At 40.3% G+C, this 15,516-nt stretch overlaps 1 protein-coding gene across 6 annotated transcripts in view; it reads left to right on the forward strand.

Annotated features, from left to right (window-relative positions):
• The window catches only part of LOC121312978 (tyrosine-protein phosphatase non-receptor type 23-like), a 40,065-nt gene that overhangs the window by 10,186 nt on the left and 14,363 nt on the right, over nt 1-15,516 (forward strand). For 3 of the 6 annotated variants that reach the window (XM_041245023.1, XM_041245025.1, XM_041245026.1), the window contains 14 exons: nt 1,379-1,428; nt 1,834-1,965; nt 3,039-3,119; nt 3,728-3,859; nt 5,629-5,676; nt 6,972-7,028; nt 7,466-7,527; nt 11,316-11,395; nt 11,726-11,840; nt 12,429-12,494; nt 13,152-13,297; nt 13,710-14,015; nt 14,358-14,512; nt 15,093-15,244. In XM_041245023.1, coding sequence (XP_041100957.1) covers nt 1,379-1,428; nt 1,834-1,965; nt 3,039-3,119; nt 3,728-3,859; nt 5,629-5,676; nt 6,972-7,028; nt 7,466-7,527; nt 11,316-11,395; nt 11,726-11,840; nt 12,429-12,494; nt 13,152-13,297; nt 13,710-14,015; nt 14,358-14,512; nt 15,093-15,244 — 1,582 coding nt within the window. The remainder of the gene's footprint in view (nt 1-1,378; nt 1,429-1,833; nt 1,966-3,038; nt 3,120-3,727; nt 3,860-5,628; nt 5,677-6,971; nt 7,029-7,465; nt 7,528-11,315; nt 11,396-11,725; nt 11,841-12,428; nt 12,495-13,151; nt 13,298-13,709; nt 14,016-14,357; nt 14,513-15,092; nt 15,245-15,516) is intronic. The other 3 variants (XM_041245024.1, XM_041245027.1, XM_041245028.1) reach the window with 1 other exon arrangement.

Genomic DNA, 15,516 nt, shown 5'->3' on the forward strand with positions numbered 1-15,516 from the left:
TACATAAATATAATGTTTTTGTTAAAAGATAAATACATTATCTGAAATCAAATGAACTGAAGCACAACCTCGTAAATGCATCATTGTATTACAGACAATAAAAGTACAAATGCAATAAAAGTGAACATAACGTTTCTGTTTTGCAAAACAAATAATAAAAATAATACTAAATTTACTATTTAAGAACACAGTATATATATAGACCATTCCGGCAATGTCTAAATCAGATTGGCAGATCTTATTGAAGTCACAGTAGATGCTATAGTCAGAGGTGAAAGTAACTTTAATTTCTTACCGGTGTAGTGTTATTTTCAGGTACGTGTTAAAAAGTGGTACTCGGCGCACTTCGCTTGCTCGCGGATGTCTAAACAGCTTTAACTAAGAAAGCATATTGCCTGTTCTCTTTATTGTTTACTGTTGTCATCAGACTTTGGATTATAAATAAACCACCATTTCAACAGTACTTTGTCCTTGTCTTGAGCACTGCATCACCTCTACACCTGCACACTGCAAACCACTTTGCCACAGTACAATACATTGTACTATAGTACAGAGTGCAGGTGTTAGGCATTCGATACAAGACAGTGCCATCATTTTTCTTGTTAGCACTGGTTAGAGTCATTCACTATTGTCGCACATCCCGATAAAATCAGGGCACAGGAAGTACCTCAGGTTCGCATTCCAAGGGACAGCGTACGAGTTTCGGGTTTTACCATTCGGCCTCTATTTAGCCCCCCGTGCCTTTTCAAAATGCATGGAAGCTATTCTGGCCCCATTGAGACTCTGGGGCATCAGAGTGCTCAATCACCTGGACGATTGGCTCATTTGTTCAGGCAGGAGCTCATACGAAACTCATCACAGACCACCTGCTTCAGTTAGGTGTGTCAGTGAACTATACAACGAGTCACCTCACACCTTCGCAGACAGACTCCTATTTAGGAGTGCATCTGGATACCAAGACCATGTTGTCCACTCTGTCTGAGGACAGAGTGCAGAGAATAGCCGCTTCAGTGGACAGAGTGCAGAGAATAGCCGCTTCAGCGAACAGAGTGCAGAGAATAGCCGCTTGTCTGAAGCTTTTTTAGTCCAACACAAGGCTCTTTTTAAAAAAAAAAAAAAAAAAAAGCAGAACACTAATTATACTGGTGTCTCTCAGTTCTCTGGCTAGCACACAGTGCTTTTAAGAACAGTGCTTTGCAGTATATTTATGGTATTTATTGGTTTGTGTCAATCACACAGATGAGGAAATTGAATGGCTCTATTTAGACCCATTGGCTGTTAGATTTAGACTCTGATCAGGTCTAGTGCATGATATTAGCTGAAGTTCAGCTGCTTTTTGGATGCGTTGGGTGTTTAACGTGACTTTTCTATCCTACAGGTGTTCTGCATTCGATGCTAGGAGCCATGGACAACAGGGTATCAGAGGAGGTAAGCTTGAACACAGCCTTATAATAGAACAATTCAGTATGTCACCGTGGAGAGGCAACACTCCTCCAACACAGGATTAACAGTTATAAGCCTGCTGCACAGTTATTACATATTTGAACATTGCTGATTTAAAAAAAAAAAAAAAAATTAAATCATGAATTAAAGAGCAGGGAGGAAGCAAAGGGTCTTTTAACATTGGAGTACACTGCATGTTATGGTTTTGTCAACATGGACTTACTATTAATTATTAAATTGTGATTAAATAAATATTTAGAATAAAACTTCCAGTCAGTACTACTTCAGTCTTATCCATTCTCGGTGTAAAAATGTGCTTTCTAAGATGCTGATCAGTACTTTGTCTGTGAGCGTCTCTCCCTGTATTCTCTGTCTTTGTCTGTGTTGCAGGGAATGAAGGTGTCCTGCACCCACTTTCAGTGCTCAGCCGGAGCCTTCTCCTACCTGCGCGACCACTTCAGCCACGACTTCAGTGTGGACATGAGCCACCAGATCATCAACCTCAACATCAACCTCATGCTGGTAGGGCAGCACCCACTATAGCACGAGAGATCCTTCCTTTGTAAAACAGAGCTTATGTTTCAGTGCACGATTGTGGGAATCATGCAATTTTCAGACAGATCCACTCTTTTTTAAAGAGATGTGCGCACAATTCCCACAGTCTGTTAAGTTTGTTAAATTAAAGACTGTTCAGCCCTCTTTGTTATCCTAGTGCAATGACAGACGAAAACTAACAAATCTGATACCCCACACCCAGCTGGGAAGAGACGTATCAAAATTGGTGAATTCAGGTAATAAGCCAATCAGATGTGAGAAGGGCTGCAGTCAGGTAGGACTGTCAAATAAGCCTCATAACAAGTAGAATAATGTTAATGTATATTAAGTTGCAATTGAGAAATCGCTAAATGTTCTTTGGGCTTGCAATAGTTGAAACCAGTTACAGAGCTAGAACTACTGACCAACAACAATTACACACACGAGTCTCTCAGATCTGTGATAAAATTATGTTTTATAACCCTACAGGTTCAGAATTATTTTTAGTTATACAGCTAAACACAGTCAGTGTTCTCTGTTAAAGTTGTAAAACTTTGTCAAACTGTTTGAATAAGCATGCTGTCCTTATTATTTGTTGCCATGCTATAACCAGTTAGAATTTGTAAGGGTCAGCAATTATACAAAACAATGTATTGGGAGGTGTGTAACAATATTTTAAAGACACCCTTGGTGTGAGATGGCATTGATAAACCCTCAAGTTATCTCTCTTGGGTTTATATGTCATCTCACACCTCTGACCTGTGTAAAATCATGTTATACCCACCTCCCATCTATTTCTTGCAGATCTGCAGCTGTGGATAGTTTAAAGTGAGATCTTTGCACTAACCATCCTTTGCATTATAATGTATGGGTTTTAAAACAGTCTTAAAATTCTTCTTCTTCTTCTCCTCCTCCTCCTCCTGGGCAACTTGCAGAGAAAAAGGGAGACTTGACCCTAACATTTTAATGAGGAAAACAAACGTGCCCCACCCCCCAAAAAGAAAAAAGAAAACAAATCTGAATCCCCCCATTCTGAAATTGAATCTGTCTCTGTGTCTCAGGGCCAGGCGCAAGAGTGCCTGCTGGAGAAGTCCATGTTGGACAATAGGAAGAGTTTCCTAGTGGCTCGGATCAGTGCACAGGTATGTTCTTCTTGCAGTAGTTGCTGTAACATCAGAAACACAGGCTGTGCTGGAGTTATATTAAAGTAATACAAAGCACGTCATTTACTGGTTCTTCCTTGTGGCTACTGTGTTACTGCTCTATAGCAGTGCATGTGCAGATTTGAATAACCACAAGAAATGGCTGTTGGTAATGGTAGGTAATGAACTTCTTTTAAAAAGACAGAATATTCTCTGTTTCTCAATATAGTCTTTACTGATATTAGGTTCTGTTTTGTCTGTTAAACAATGGTCCTTTAGTGTTTCAGATGTATGTTGTTTACAGACAGCAGAGATTTTGTTGCGTTTATTCACAGTATTTATTTAGTTAGATGTTGTAAAGTACTCTATTGTTAATAATAAATATATTGGCTTGTCCTTTATTAAATATACAGAGAGAGATTTGGTTTGCTTTTGTATTTCCCCTGTAGGTTGCAGATTATTGTCGGTTGCACTCTTTGTGTCCCTATACACACCCTGCATGCTGTCTGTTACTATCTAAATTAAACTCTGTGTCTCCCCATGGTGTAGTTTGCTGTACAAAGTTCCTCTAATAGTGATTCACTGTCTCTGCCTTTTGAAACCTGCAGGTTGTTGATTACTACAGGGAGGCATGCCGGGCTCTAGAGAACTTAGAAACAGCCTCTCTGCTCGGGAAGATCCAGAAGGAGTGGAAGAAACTGGTGCAGATGAAGATGTACTACTTCGCAGCCATCGCTCATGTAGGTGACCGCCAGCTGTGCTGTGAGGAGAGGGAGGTGCAGGGAAAGATTTGAAGAGTGGATAGCTTTCAGTGTCTTTTTTAATTATATATATTTTTTTTACATTTCTCATACTATTTTATGGAGCTTGTAACCTTTCTGAGTGTTTGAGTTATCATTTTATTCTCCAAATCTGCCATTAACTGGCTTTCTAAGTGCTGGGACTGATCATGTGACAATAGAAGCTTTGAGCTCTGCCAGCCCCACCTCAACATTCATGTAGGCATAGGCAAGCTTGAAGGCAGATATACAGAAAGAAAAAACAAGACCCTCTCTGTGAATGATTGTAAACACCATAAAACAGTAAGAAACATTTAACAAATAAAAAAGAATACATTCAAATGATGTTTGAAGCCAATTACTCTTTAAACAAGGAGGGGGAGTTTTCACAACAGATGTGAGGATATTGAAATTGAAACGCTTTAGAGGCCCTGACAAACTCAGTCCTTGTCTGGCGTCCCTGATAGCTATGATACCTGACCTGAGGGGTTCTGAAAACAGGATGCACTCTTTTCTGTCCCGTAAACTAATCCAGTCAAGGCTGTACTCGATAGGTAATGTATGAGATAATGGCATAATGCAGTCTCAAACTAACATGTCCTTGGTTTTATATGTGGCTAACATAATTAAGCATGGTCTTGATGCTAGAACAGGATTTATTGTATATCAATGTGGCAAAGTGGCTGCTGATAGTGAACAGGTGTATAGCAGGTGCGGTGCTGGTGCAATAATCCAAAAAAACCAACAGACAGCAAAGTCCTGGTGAAATGGTTTGTTTATTAATTGTTTATAATCCAAGGGTCTGATGACCAGAGAGTAAATAATAACAAGCACCACCATGTGTATTGCATAGTATTGAAAAAGGGTTGCAGTCCCATAAATAATACGCACAGTACTTAAACACACACAATTAGACACACACACCATCGCCAGTCCAAAGTGAGTGCTCTCAGTGCTTGTGGTGCAGTACAATATAGTACGTGCTTTATTTTTGAACGACAGTGACAACATTGTTATTCGTGACTGAAGTGCAGTGTTGATCCGGTTTGTGCTGGCGACAGTTCCGAATTTCTGTTTTGCTGTGTAGTGTTATAATCAGAAAACACAGACAGTTAGTAAACAGACACGGACAAACAAACAAAAACACTCACGAATATTTCCAATACGCTTTCTCTGCGTCTCTAATGGTCCTTCCAGTTTCTAACCAAAAACCAAGCAAAGGAAAAGATTAGAGTTTCTCTGGCCCCTTTTATGCTACCCCTCATGACCCCTTGGTACCTGATTCAAGCTGTGGCTATTGCTTGCAGCTGCTACCTCGTTTACCTTCTGGGTCAGTATGTTCCTGCAACAGAGTCTCGCTTCCCTTCAGTTTAGCAAACAGGCTTTGAATAGAATATGTAACACCACATGATGCAGGGCAAACTGCACACATTAAGTTACCAAAAGTGTTGAAAAATCTGTTAATAAATAAATAAATAAAATACAAAAACCTCTCAGTATATGTTTGACTGGTTTCACTTAGATAAGGTAAACATTGGTGCAGAACGAGGCCTGTGAAGCCAGCCATTATAGTTATTTTGTCAGTTCTTTGTATTGTTTTTGGAAAGAAGACAGTAATGGGATGTGTTGAGCGGAGAGTTCATCTTTGCGGAGAGGGAACTGATGGTCTTTGTCTATGCGTTTCAGACTGGTGTGCAGGCTTGTCTGACGTTGTTGATTTCTTTCCCCAGCTGCACATGGGCAAGCAGGCGGAGGAGCAGCAGAAGTACGGAGAGCAGGTATGCGACTCAGCTGCACGGCTCCTTTTTTTTACTGGATACAGATCGTAATGGGCTAAATTCTCAAAGCTATTCACTCCAAGTCGTCATTCGCACATTTTTTTCAGAGAGGAGAAACACACCCAATAAAGTTACCAAATAACTAAGACTTTTGTCTTATTAACTTGTGAATAGTCTTAAGTTGTTTCTTATTTATATTCAAATTTTAATTCTAAATTTCTTTCAGAGAAAAAATAATGCACTAATGATGAGTTGGAGTAAATAGCTTTAAGGTTCTAACCCGTTGTGTTATTCTTCATTTTTGAAAACTTTGGTCTATATTCAGTGGTATTACAAGTATAATTACCGTATTCCTTTGAATTTAATTTTGCTTCTCAAAAATAGCATTCGTCTTAAATTCAAGTACAGTATAGTGATGCGTGTATTAAAATCGCCAACAAAAGACCTGACTACCCGAGTACAGAAACAGCAGCGTGACTGACTGCCGAGAAAAGATGATCAAAGGATTCTGCCCAAATACACAAGCAGCAACGTGATACGGCTGAGAAAAAACAAACCAAGCCTCCTGAGGAATTCCAAGAGAAACATTTACAATTTCAGCATTTCTAACAGACAGTGCCAGCTTGGACAGATTGGAATTGCTGATCAGACCCCATATTTTTTGACATGCCAAGCAGTGTTCAATGCTGTTGTGGTTGCTGGGTGACATGGAGTGTTGTGTCATGCTTGCTGTTGTGTGTGGTGCCGTAAGTGAGTAGTGGTATGTTTATGACAGCGACGCCATCTTAAGTATTGTACAGTTTGCAGCACAATAAACAAGTTCCATGGTTAATCTGCAACAACACTGTTTTGTGTCAATTTTGTGTGATGCAACAGCGTAATTGAGGTTGTGTCTTTGTAAATGCATGTTTATTTGATGTTTAATTTTTTTCCTCAAATTGAGGGTGGTAAATTTGGGCTGTGTCTTAAATTCGAGGGTGTCTTAAATTCGAAGGAATACAGTAAGTTCTAAGCAAGTACAATATTATTGTGGGTTTTTACACCATTCTGTGGTGCTGGTAGTTACACTGGTCTCATGATATTTGTTAACCCAGTGTGCCAAAAAGACTCAAGGTTATCCGTAAACAGCACAGCGCCCCCACACAGCTCTGGGTTCTAGTTATTGAAGCTGATTTGTCTTAATATACAACGCCAGGTGTATGTATTTGTGTGGGTCCCTGGGATTCTGTAGTTGTTTAAACCTGAAGCTGTCCATATCTATCCCTCATATAAACATGTTTTTTATATTTTTGCAGCTGGCCTACCTGCAGAGTGCTCTGGATAAACTGAATGAAGCTGTGAAGCTGGCCAAGGTATCAGAGATATTCACTTTCCAACAGCATGCAGGTAGAAATAGAAATCCACATGCACATTAGGGGTGTTAGTAGCTTTAGTATAAACATTTAAACGTTATTAGAAATGTGCATGAAACACATATGTTGGCCTTGTGTAAGGTTATTTATATAATATTAAGTATTTCGTAGTTATGTTAAAGCATCAACGATAAACGTGTTTAATCTAAATGTTTAGGAATTGAATTGAAGTCTTGACACCTCTAATGCACACAAATACACACCTAACTCTACACACTGGTTTGGAGGTTTTAGAAAATGAATCCACTCCTTTCAGCTTCTTGTAGACTCCATGCCCTGGCGTCAGAGCAAAGCCTTTATACATATTTAAACAGGAGTGTATTGTTCACCACTGATCGGAGGTGCTAACAGTGCTCTCTGTGTATTTCAATCCGGAGCAGAACCAGCCTGAGAGTGTACAGGAGGCCTTGAGATTCACCATGGATGTGATCGGGGGAAAGTAAGGCAGCCATTGGTTATTCTACTGTTTACTGGAATGTGCCTCAGTTTAATGTTAACTCAGGGTTAGAACCTCACACCAGACCTGCACCTAGTGCTGGGTTTCAGAATGAACCTGAATTAGCTATATTATTTGTATGTTCAGGAGGCAGGAGTTTGTGGAATTAGACTCCTGTTAAATTATTTCATCCTCCCCTATAGCTTTGCTAACCAATCCTAATAGTAAACCTATAGTGTGACTTATTCAGGCTATTATGATAAATGTGTTCACATTGTTCAAACTTCTGGCACCGCACCTGGTTATTTTAATAATATACAGTACCTAAACAAGGTGAGTTCTGAAACCCAGGGCTGGATACTGGGCTTGTGCGAGTTTCAAAGTATGGGATAAACAACAATAAGTGTTGAATCTGTAAAAATAATTCACTGTTTCGAGTGCCCATTTAGCACTTTTAAGTAGTTTATGCCACTTAAAACATTTCTTCCTAATTGATACTTGTTCGATTTAACGAGATTCAAATGATTGTTAATTTGGTAATTGGATTTGATTTTCTCTCCTTTGTTACGCTTATTTCAAACTGTTAAAATGTTTGTCTCTTGCATTGCGGGAATGTCATGAGTTCCTCTTAAGTTTAAGTGAAACTTACACAGTGTCTGTTGTAGTGAAGGTAGTAGCGAGGACTACGTTTTAGGTGTAGAACATGAAAGTAGCATTAGAAAAACAAAGAAATGTGAACTGAGAACAGAGAGGAAAGTTACTGATAGTTTTGCCAAACATAAAGCGGATGAAGAACTAATATCATTGCCAGTGATCGGTTTTTGAGCAGTACTTAAGCTTGGTTAAGGCCAGGAAGGAAATGCAAAAGCTGAATTTAAATCTACTGTCCGTGTAATTGATGGAGATTTACTAAGCGATGATGAAATTGCTGTTCCTGAACTTGTCCAGGAGATATGTGAAATAAAAATTAGAAGGGGGGTGTTTATGTGGAAATTAAATTTGTTGTAGAATATGGAGTAACATTGTAGAAGGGAGGTACATAGAACCCTGAATAGTACACAGTCTTTACCCTGGAATGTAAGGTAGGCATTACAAAATGTGGGAGGGAAAAAAGAAATGTAGTTCTTGCTGTTAAATGAAGAATGAAAAATTACATCTCCCAGAATGCCTTAGCTATCCAAGAATACCGATTTGACTGGAAATCAGTTAACCAAATACACCTGCTCATAATTTAACAAGCCAGTCAGGTATAAAAGGACAGGTTGCAAAGACAATTCAGTGTACATTAAAACAAAGTGTATTAAATCTGTGATTTTGAGAATAATATATTTAAAGTCAGTAAGCTGGATTAGCGGTCTGACTAAAAGTTAGAGATCCTGCTAAGTTTAGTTAGCACGCCAAAACATGAGCTAGGATTTATTTTGGTTTTGGATTGTTTGTTAAAAGAAGCAGTGTTCCCACTGGAAAAGGGACACCGCGGAACAAAAAAACCATTCAGTTACAGATCCGTTGTTGTCGAGCGTGCTTTATCCACCAAAGACAGTGTTAGTTACCCAGAACTGTGTTCAAAGTTATACTGTAAATAAAGAAGCTTTGTCACAATTTATAATTCTCATTATGTTAATGTATAATTGTGTTGCTTTAGCAAATAATATGAAATGCTAAACCGAACTTATGCTGTTTTCACACTGGGTTTGTTTAGATGATTTAGTCCCTACTCAGTACAGTTCAGTACGTTTGGTGTGAAGTGTGAACAACAAAGTCTGCTTCGGAAACAAATCATACCGAGTCCACCTAAAGAGGTGGTCTCGGTCCATTTGGCAAACACACAGAGTTTGGTTCCCTTGCAAAACCTCAATGAGAACAACTGCTGGATTTGTTTTGCACACAGGAAACAAACTGTACAGTGTAACCAAAAATAATGGGATGTTGACATTCGCATCCTGAAATTCCTCACTCAATCACTGTCTGTCCATGTAAGCTGTGTCATCTCTCACCAAGTAGAAGACCTTTCTTTTTCCCAAATTGATCGATGACAAAAAATAGAGAAACTAATCAGGGACAACACCGTGGTAGAAGAAAACTGTTATAAGAACCAGAAAATGACATTTCATTGTAACAAATGGATTCAGAAAAAGTCTGCAGCTAGATATAGATAATGTGACAGTGTAGCATTTTCATTACATCACAACTGCCTGTACATAATGACAGGCAAACAGTCAATAATCTGAGAGATATAGCTAACACACCTTCGATGCATTTTCAGTTGAATCTCAGACTACAAGATTGAGCTTTCGTGTGCAATTGCTGGCCAAACTAATATCTCACAACAAAATAATATAATCTCGATCACAAAATGCATCAAAGGGACAGACTTGTAGGTGTTGGCCTATTGTAACAGTAGTTAATCAACATCATAATAATAGATTAGTGTATTTATGTAACGAGGACGGGGTTGGCAGGGATGTGCCAATAGAAATAGAATTACATTTCTGTTGCATTGTGTGCTTGTTATTGTTTAGATGTGTGGTAAGAGCTGAGCGCTGTGTGTCTTGGTGCCAGTGCGAGAGAGGGGTTTACTCTTCTGTTAAGACTCTCTTATCTGGTTTCGCTGACCCTCTGAAACCATAGGTATTTTGTTAGAGTTTAATAAAGTTGGTGCTCAGTGCTGTTAAAATCAACTCGGTTTATACCCCAAGCATGATTTACTATGCTGCAATCATAAGACCAGAAATAGTAAGAGAAAGATTATCTTTCCACTGATGCGTCATTATGTTGTGCCAATAAAAAATAAATAAAAAAAAAATCCATAGCGCTTCCTCTTCATTGATCTTTTCTTTGGAGACCTATCCTCCAGTAGCAGTTGTGGATCGTTCCAAGACGACGAGAATGCTCTCCCTCGATTTCCTGAACTCTACTCCAGTGTTCCTCATTGCTTTTTTCCACAGCAATATGTAAGAATCTAAAACATGCTATTAAAAACTGGAGCAATACATCGGTGGCTGCCGTCTTTCAAAATATCAGAATGCCTTGCAGGATATTGTATTAACACCTGGTTCACGAACCATAACTAAACAAACAGAGTCCACATGTAAACTGGAAGAGGATCAAAAAAACTAACTTTATTTGGCATCCGAGCGAACTCGTCCCTTTGCTCGCAGATAAGTGTGAACAGCAAGCAAGTTGATGCATTGTTTCACATGACTAAGTCCATTTGAAACAGACCCAGTGTGAATGCAGCCTAACAAGCTCTTTTTTAAGTTACGTTTGAAATGTGTAATATTATAATTATTAACTAATTGTTGAAATGATTGTTGTATGATATAATGGTATGTGCTTTTCTGTTGAATTGTTCTGACCTTTGGTTTCGTTTTCGAATCAGCAGTTTTCTGTGGATTCGTAGCATAAGCTGTGGAATCGTTAATCAGTATATCTGCTCTGCACTCTCCTTCTCTTCAAAGCCACACTGCCAGTTTGTTAGAAAATTCTTAGAATTAATCAATCAAAAGGTGACAGAAATGTTTTAACCCTGGTTAAAAGTTGGATCCAGTGCCTGTGAAAGAGAGGTAGACTGACTGCACAGGAGACCCCTGTGTGTCTGAAAGGACCAGGGCTGTCAGCACTGGGAAGTCAACGCTTGTCACTTTTTATGGTGTGTCATTCACAGGCAGGAACAGAGATACACTGCAAGCACAGCTAATGTATTCAGGGCAAGTGAGAATTTGACCTTACAGTTGTGTACATGTCAATGTTTAAATTTATTAATATTTCTTATGACATTTTTCCCTCAGGTTCAACTCTGCAAAGAAGGACAATGATTTTATTTACCATGAGTCTGTTCCTGCCCTGGAGACTCTCCCCTCTGTTAAAGGTAAATTTTCACGCTGTGTCTCTCCACTTGCTGCCCTGTCTTTAGAGATTTCATTATATTTAGTGCACCGCATTGGGACTTTCGATCTGTGGTTGTTGGTAATTTGGAATTTTGGGTCAGACTTATCCTAGAAGACCCACAGTGTATTGTTGGTTTGATTATAGTAAGATATTGTCTAACTTCAGGCAGAGTTCTGGTTTGTGGGACCAATGCTATAAAAAGTCAAATGAAACACCATGGATTAGGGTCTTATTTTAGCCAATAGCTCCAGAAGTGAAAGGATAGTTTGGTCATCTCCCCAGACTCTCTTTTTCCCCCACCCCCTTCCAGGTGCGCCCCTGGTGAAAGCTCTCCCGGTTAACCCGACTGACCCCAGTGTGACTGGACCTGATATCTTCTCTAAACTGGTTCCCATGGCAGCTCATGAAGCCTCATCCCTGTACAGGTACCTGAGGCCTGGAGGAGGTGGAGGATAGCATTTCTGACGAGTGTGTCTGTGTGAACATGCTTGTGTTTGCAGTTGGATTTGGGGTTCATACTCCTTCGTAAATTCGAATGAAAAACTGAGAAAGTCAGTTAGAAAAATGTTCCAGTGTAAACTGTTTTTTCTGTATATTTGGTTGTTTTGAATTTAAACATACACATCTTCACAGCTACATTTATGTAAGTGGATGTGTTTTTGTAAATATGTATGCTAGGGTACAGTAATACTAGTTATATTTTTGATTTATTAAAATCATTCAGTTTTCTGCATCATGATATTGGTGATGTGTTACATTCATTAATTATGGATTAAATTCTGCTGAAATCAGATAATGGTATCATTGAATAGACTCTGGAAATGCAGTCCTGACATTAATTTGTTCAATACAAGCATGTGAATTCAGTAAAATGAGAACTTTTACTTTTAAATTAAAAACTCAAGAATACCAGGAGTCAGCTGTTTCGTCAAACACAATCAATATTTTTAAAAAGATGTATTTACTCAAAGTGCTGATTTGTCTTTTTATTGCTATTTCTTTTTCTCCTGCAGTGAGGAAAAAGCCAAGCTGCTGAGAGACGTCATGGCCAAGATCAACAGCAAGAACGAGACTCTGGAGTGAGTGTTCTCAGCTATCCCATTATTTATTACGGTGCAAATATAATTGTGATTTCTGTAGTAGATTGTTTGAGCCCTTTTGCTGGGGATTCCAGAGGGAGCGTCACATTGGCTGTGGTGTTCCCAAGGGTTAGGGAGGCAAAACCGTCAAGGACTCTTTCTCCTCATTGTGCTTCAGTGAACCCTACTGGTCAGGTGCCTGGTGAGCTCAGGAGGACACCTGCAGGGGCTGGTAGTTCATCGCTCTTGAGTTCCTGGGTGTAATTCAGGAAATTGGCTTGGGTTCGGAGGATGCCCACTGACCCTTCAGTTTTCCTGAGCTGCATGAGGAATTACAGCAGCGAGGGAACATAATTAGGCATTCTAAATTGGGAAGAAAATCGGGGGTAATATGATTTGGCACTAATAAAATAAAAGATTGTTTTGAATTAGGTGGGCCATTTAAATATAGCCAGACTTGTCTTTAAGCACCACCACCACAGTTTCTGTACAGACATAGGACCTTTAGAATTGTGATGTGAACATAAAGAAAATGTAAAGCATAGCATTGATATTCATTAACTACATCTGAAGAAAGGCTGTCCGGACAGGTTCTCATAAGGTGTTTTCCCACTAAACTCACATAGCAGTCAATACCTGCCTTGTTGATTCCTGCAGACAGTTCATGGACTCTCTGCGGCTGGACCCTGAGACAGTGGACAATCTGGACATGTACAGCCACATCCCCCCTGTTCTGATGGAGAAGTGTGCTGCGCTGAGCGTGCGGCCCGACACCGTTAAGAACCTGGTCCAGTCCATGCAGGGTGAGCACACATGTCTAACACATTCTGCAGTGGGAATACAGATAGAAACTTACATTACACTTCAGTGTGGTTTGTTATTTGTTATAAAAGGACCTCTGAATACATAATTTTACTGATCACTGGATAGTTTCTTTGCAGAATAGAAAAGAGGTCATATGAGAAATCCTACTATCTTAAAAAACCTGTACACAAGATACGTCTCGTTAGACATTGTGGGGTCTGTTTTTTTTTTTTTTTTTTTCCAAACAATGATGGATGCAGTCTATGTTCAAATACCGGCTGGGTTGGTATAGTTAATAGGTGGTGGATAAAATGATGCAGTCAGCAGAGGAAGTGCTTGTAAGTTTCACCTTTGACTGAGTGTTTGAGATTCTGATAGCTGTGTGCTGCTCACTCCTCTCTGCTCCCCCAGTGCTGTCGGGAGTATTCACTGATGTGGAGGCCTCACTGCGTGAGATCAGGGAGCTGCTGGAGGAGGAGCAGGCTCAGGAGCGCCACCTGGAGGAGGTAGTGGGGAAGCAAGCCATGCCGCCACTCCCCCCTGCCCTGGCGGAGCTGACAAAGGACCTGGACAAGTACATGGAGGTGCACGAGAAGGCCAGCTTCACCAACACCGAGCTGCACCGTGCCATGAACCTGCACATCGCAAACCTGAGGCTGCTGGGGGGGCCCCTGGAGAGCCTGAGTGCTGCACTGCCCAGCCCGGAGCTCACTGAGGGTATTGAGCATGTTCAAACACTGTAATCGGCATGGCTAGCTACAGAGTCTGTACAGTCAGTGGTACTGCAGTCACTGCAATCTGTTTTAGTACAGCCTCTGAAGAGTCTATATGTAGTGGTCAGTGGTAACGCAGTTGCTGTAATCTGCTTTACTGCATCATCTGTACATTGTCAGTGCTAATGATGAAGTGTTTCTAATATGTATATGCATGTTTCAGTTGTATTTGTGGACAGATATTTTATTTTCTTCAAGCATTGATTTATTAATTTAGTTCGATTTTGAATTAAGAAATGGCTTGCCGATTGTACCTCTAATAAACCCAGTGTCTCTCCCCTGTCAGAGGATGCGGCTGTGCTGCAGTCGATGAAGCGGATCCTGGGTAAGGTGCAGGAGATGAGGGACCAGCGCCGATCTCTGGAGAAACAGCTCCGAGACCTGATCCAGAAGGACGATATCACCAGCGCCCTCGTCACCACCGAGCGCTCCGAGATGAAGGTATAAGGCTGGGCCAAAGGGCCAAAGGGCCAAAGTAGCTTCGTAAAACCCACCCAATCACCAAGGACTGCACTTTTACATTTTTGACGTTGCCGCCTTGGTATACTGGTATTCCCTGATTTCCATACAAAAGCCATTCGAGTAACAGCTTAAGGTGTAATGTTTCGTTTTAACGTTTCATTCCAGCTCAAGAAGGGATGCATATCAGTGACTTGCCTTATTTGTTTATTTTTTGTAAGATGGCCCTTAAGTTTTAAAATTATTTGTGTAGGTTATGCCCCACATTGGAGAAAAATTAGGTAAAACCTTGTTTAACAACTTTAAAATCCTTGCTTCACAGCTTTTATTTTGCTCATATGGTTTATATATCATTATGTACACAAAGAGCAACCCCCTCCCAGAATGTGATGCAGTTGAGTTGGAATGTTCCCTCTGGCTGTCTGGTCTCTCTCTCTCTGTCTCTCTCTCTCTCTCTGTTTCTGTCTCTCTCTGTCTTGCTCGCTCGCTCTCGCTCTCGCCCCCTCTCGCTCTCCTGTTAATATATATGGAGCTGAGCCTCTCTTCCTTGGTGTCCATGTAGAAGCTGTTTGAGGAGCAGTTGAAGAAGTATGAGCAGGTGAAGGTGTACATCGATCAGAACCTGGCTGCCCAGGAGAACATCCTCAAGGCCCTGACCGAGGCCAATGTGCAGTACGCTTCTGTGCGCAAGGGACTGGCCGAGACCGAGCACAAGTGAGTCGGGGGGGGGGGGGGGGCGGTAAGCAGGTTAATTCAGTAGTAGGGGTTTAAAAATATTCTAAGGTCACGATTTACGATACATTGCAATATATCACAATACATGTGATGGTCCTTATTGGCTAATTGTATGATGCTTAATAAGGTTAAATGATTAATTAACAGTTGACAATTAAAAAAAATAATAATAATAATGAGATAGGGAGGGTATGTATTCTACGAAACACACTTTTCTTCACTTAAGAACCATTTGCTATACCATGCTTGTG

The sequence above is a fragment of the Polyodon spathula genome, chromosome 3, assembly GCF_017654505.1.
Source record: "Polyodon spathula isolate WHYD16114869_AA chromosome 3, ASM1765450v1, whole genome shotgun sequence".
Classification (NCBI taxonomy): domain Eukaryota; kingdom Metazoa; phylum Chordata; class Actinopteri; order Acipenseriformes; family Polyodontidae; genus Polyodon; species Polyodon spathula.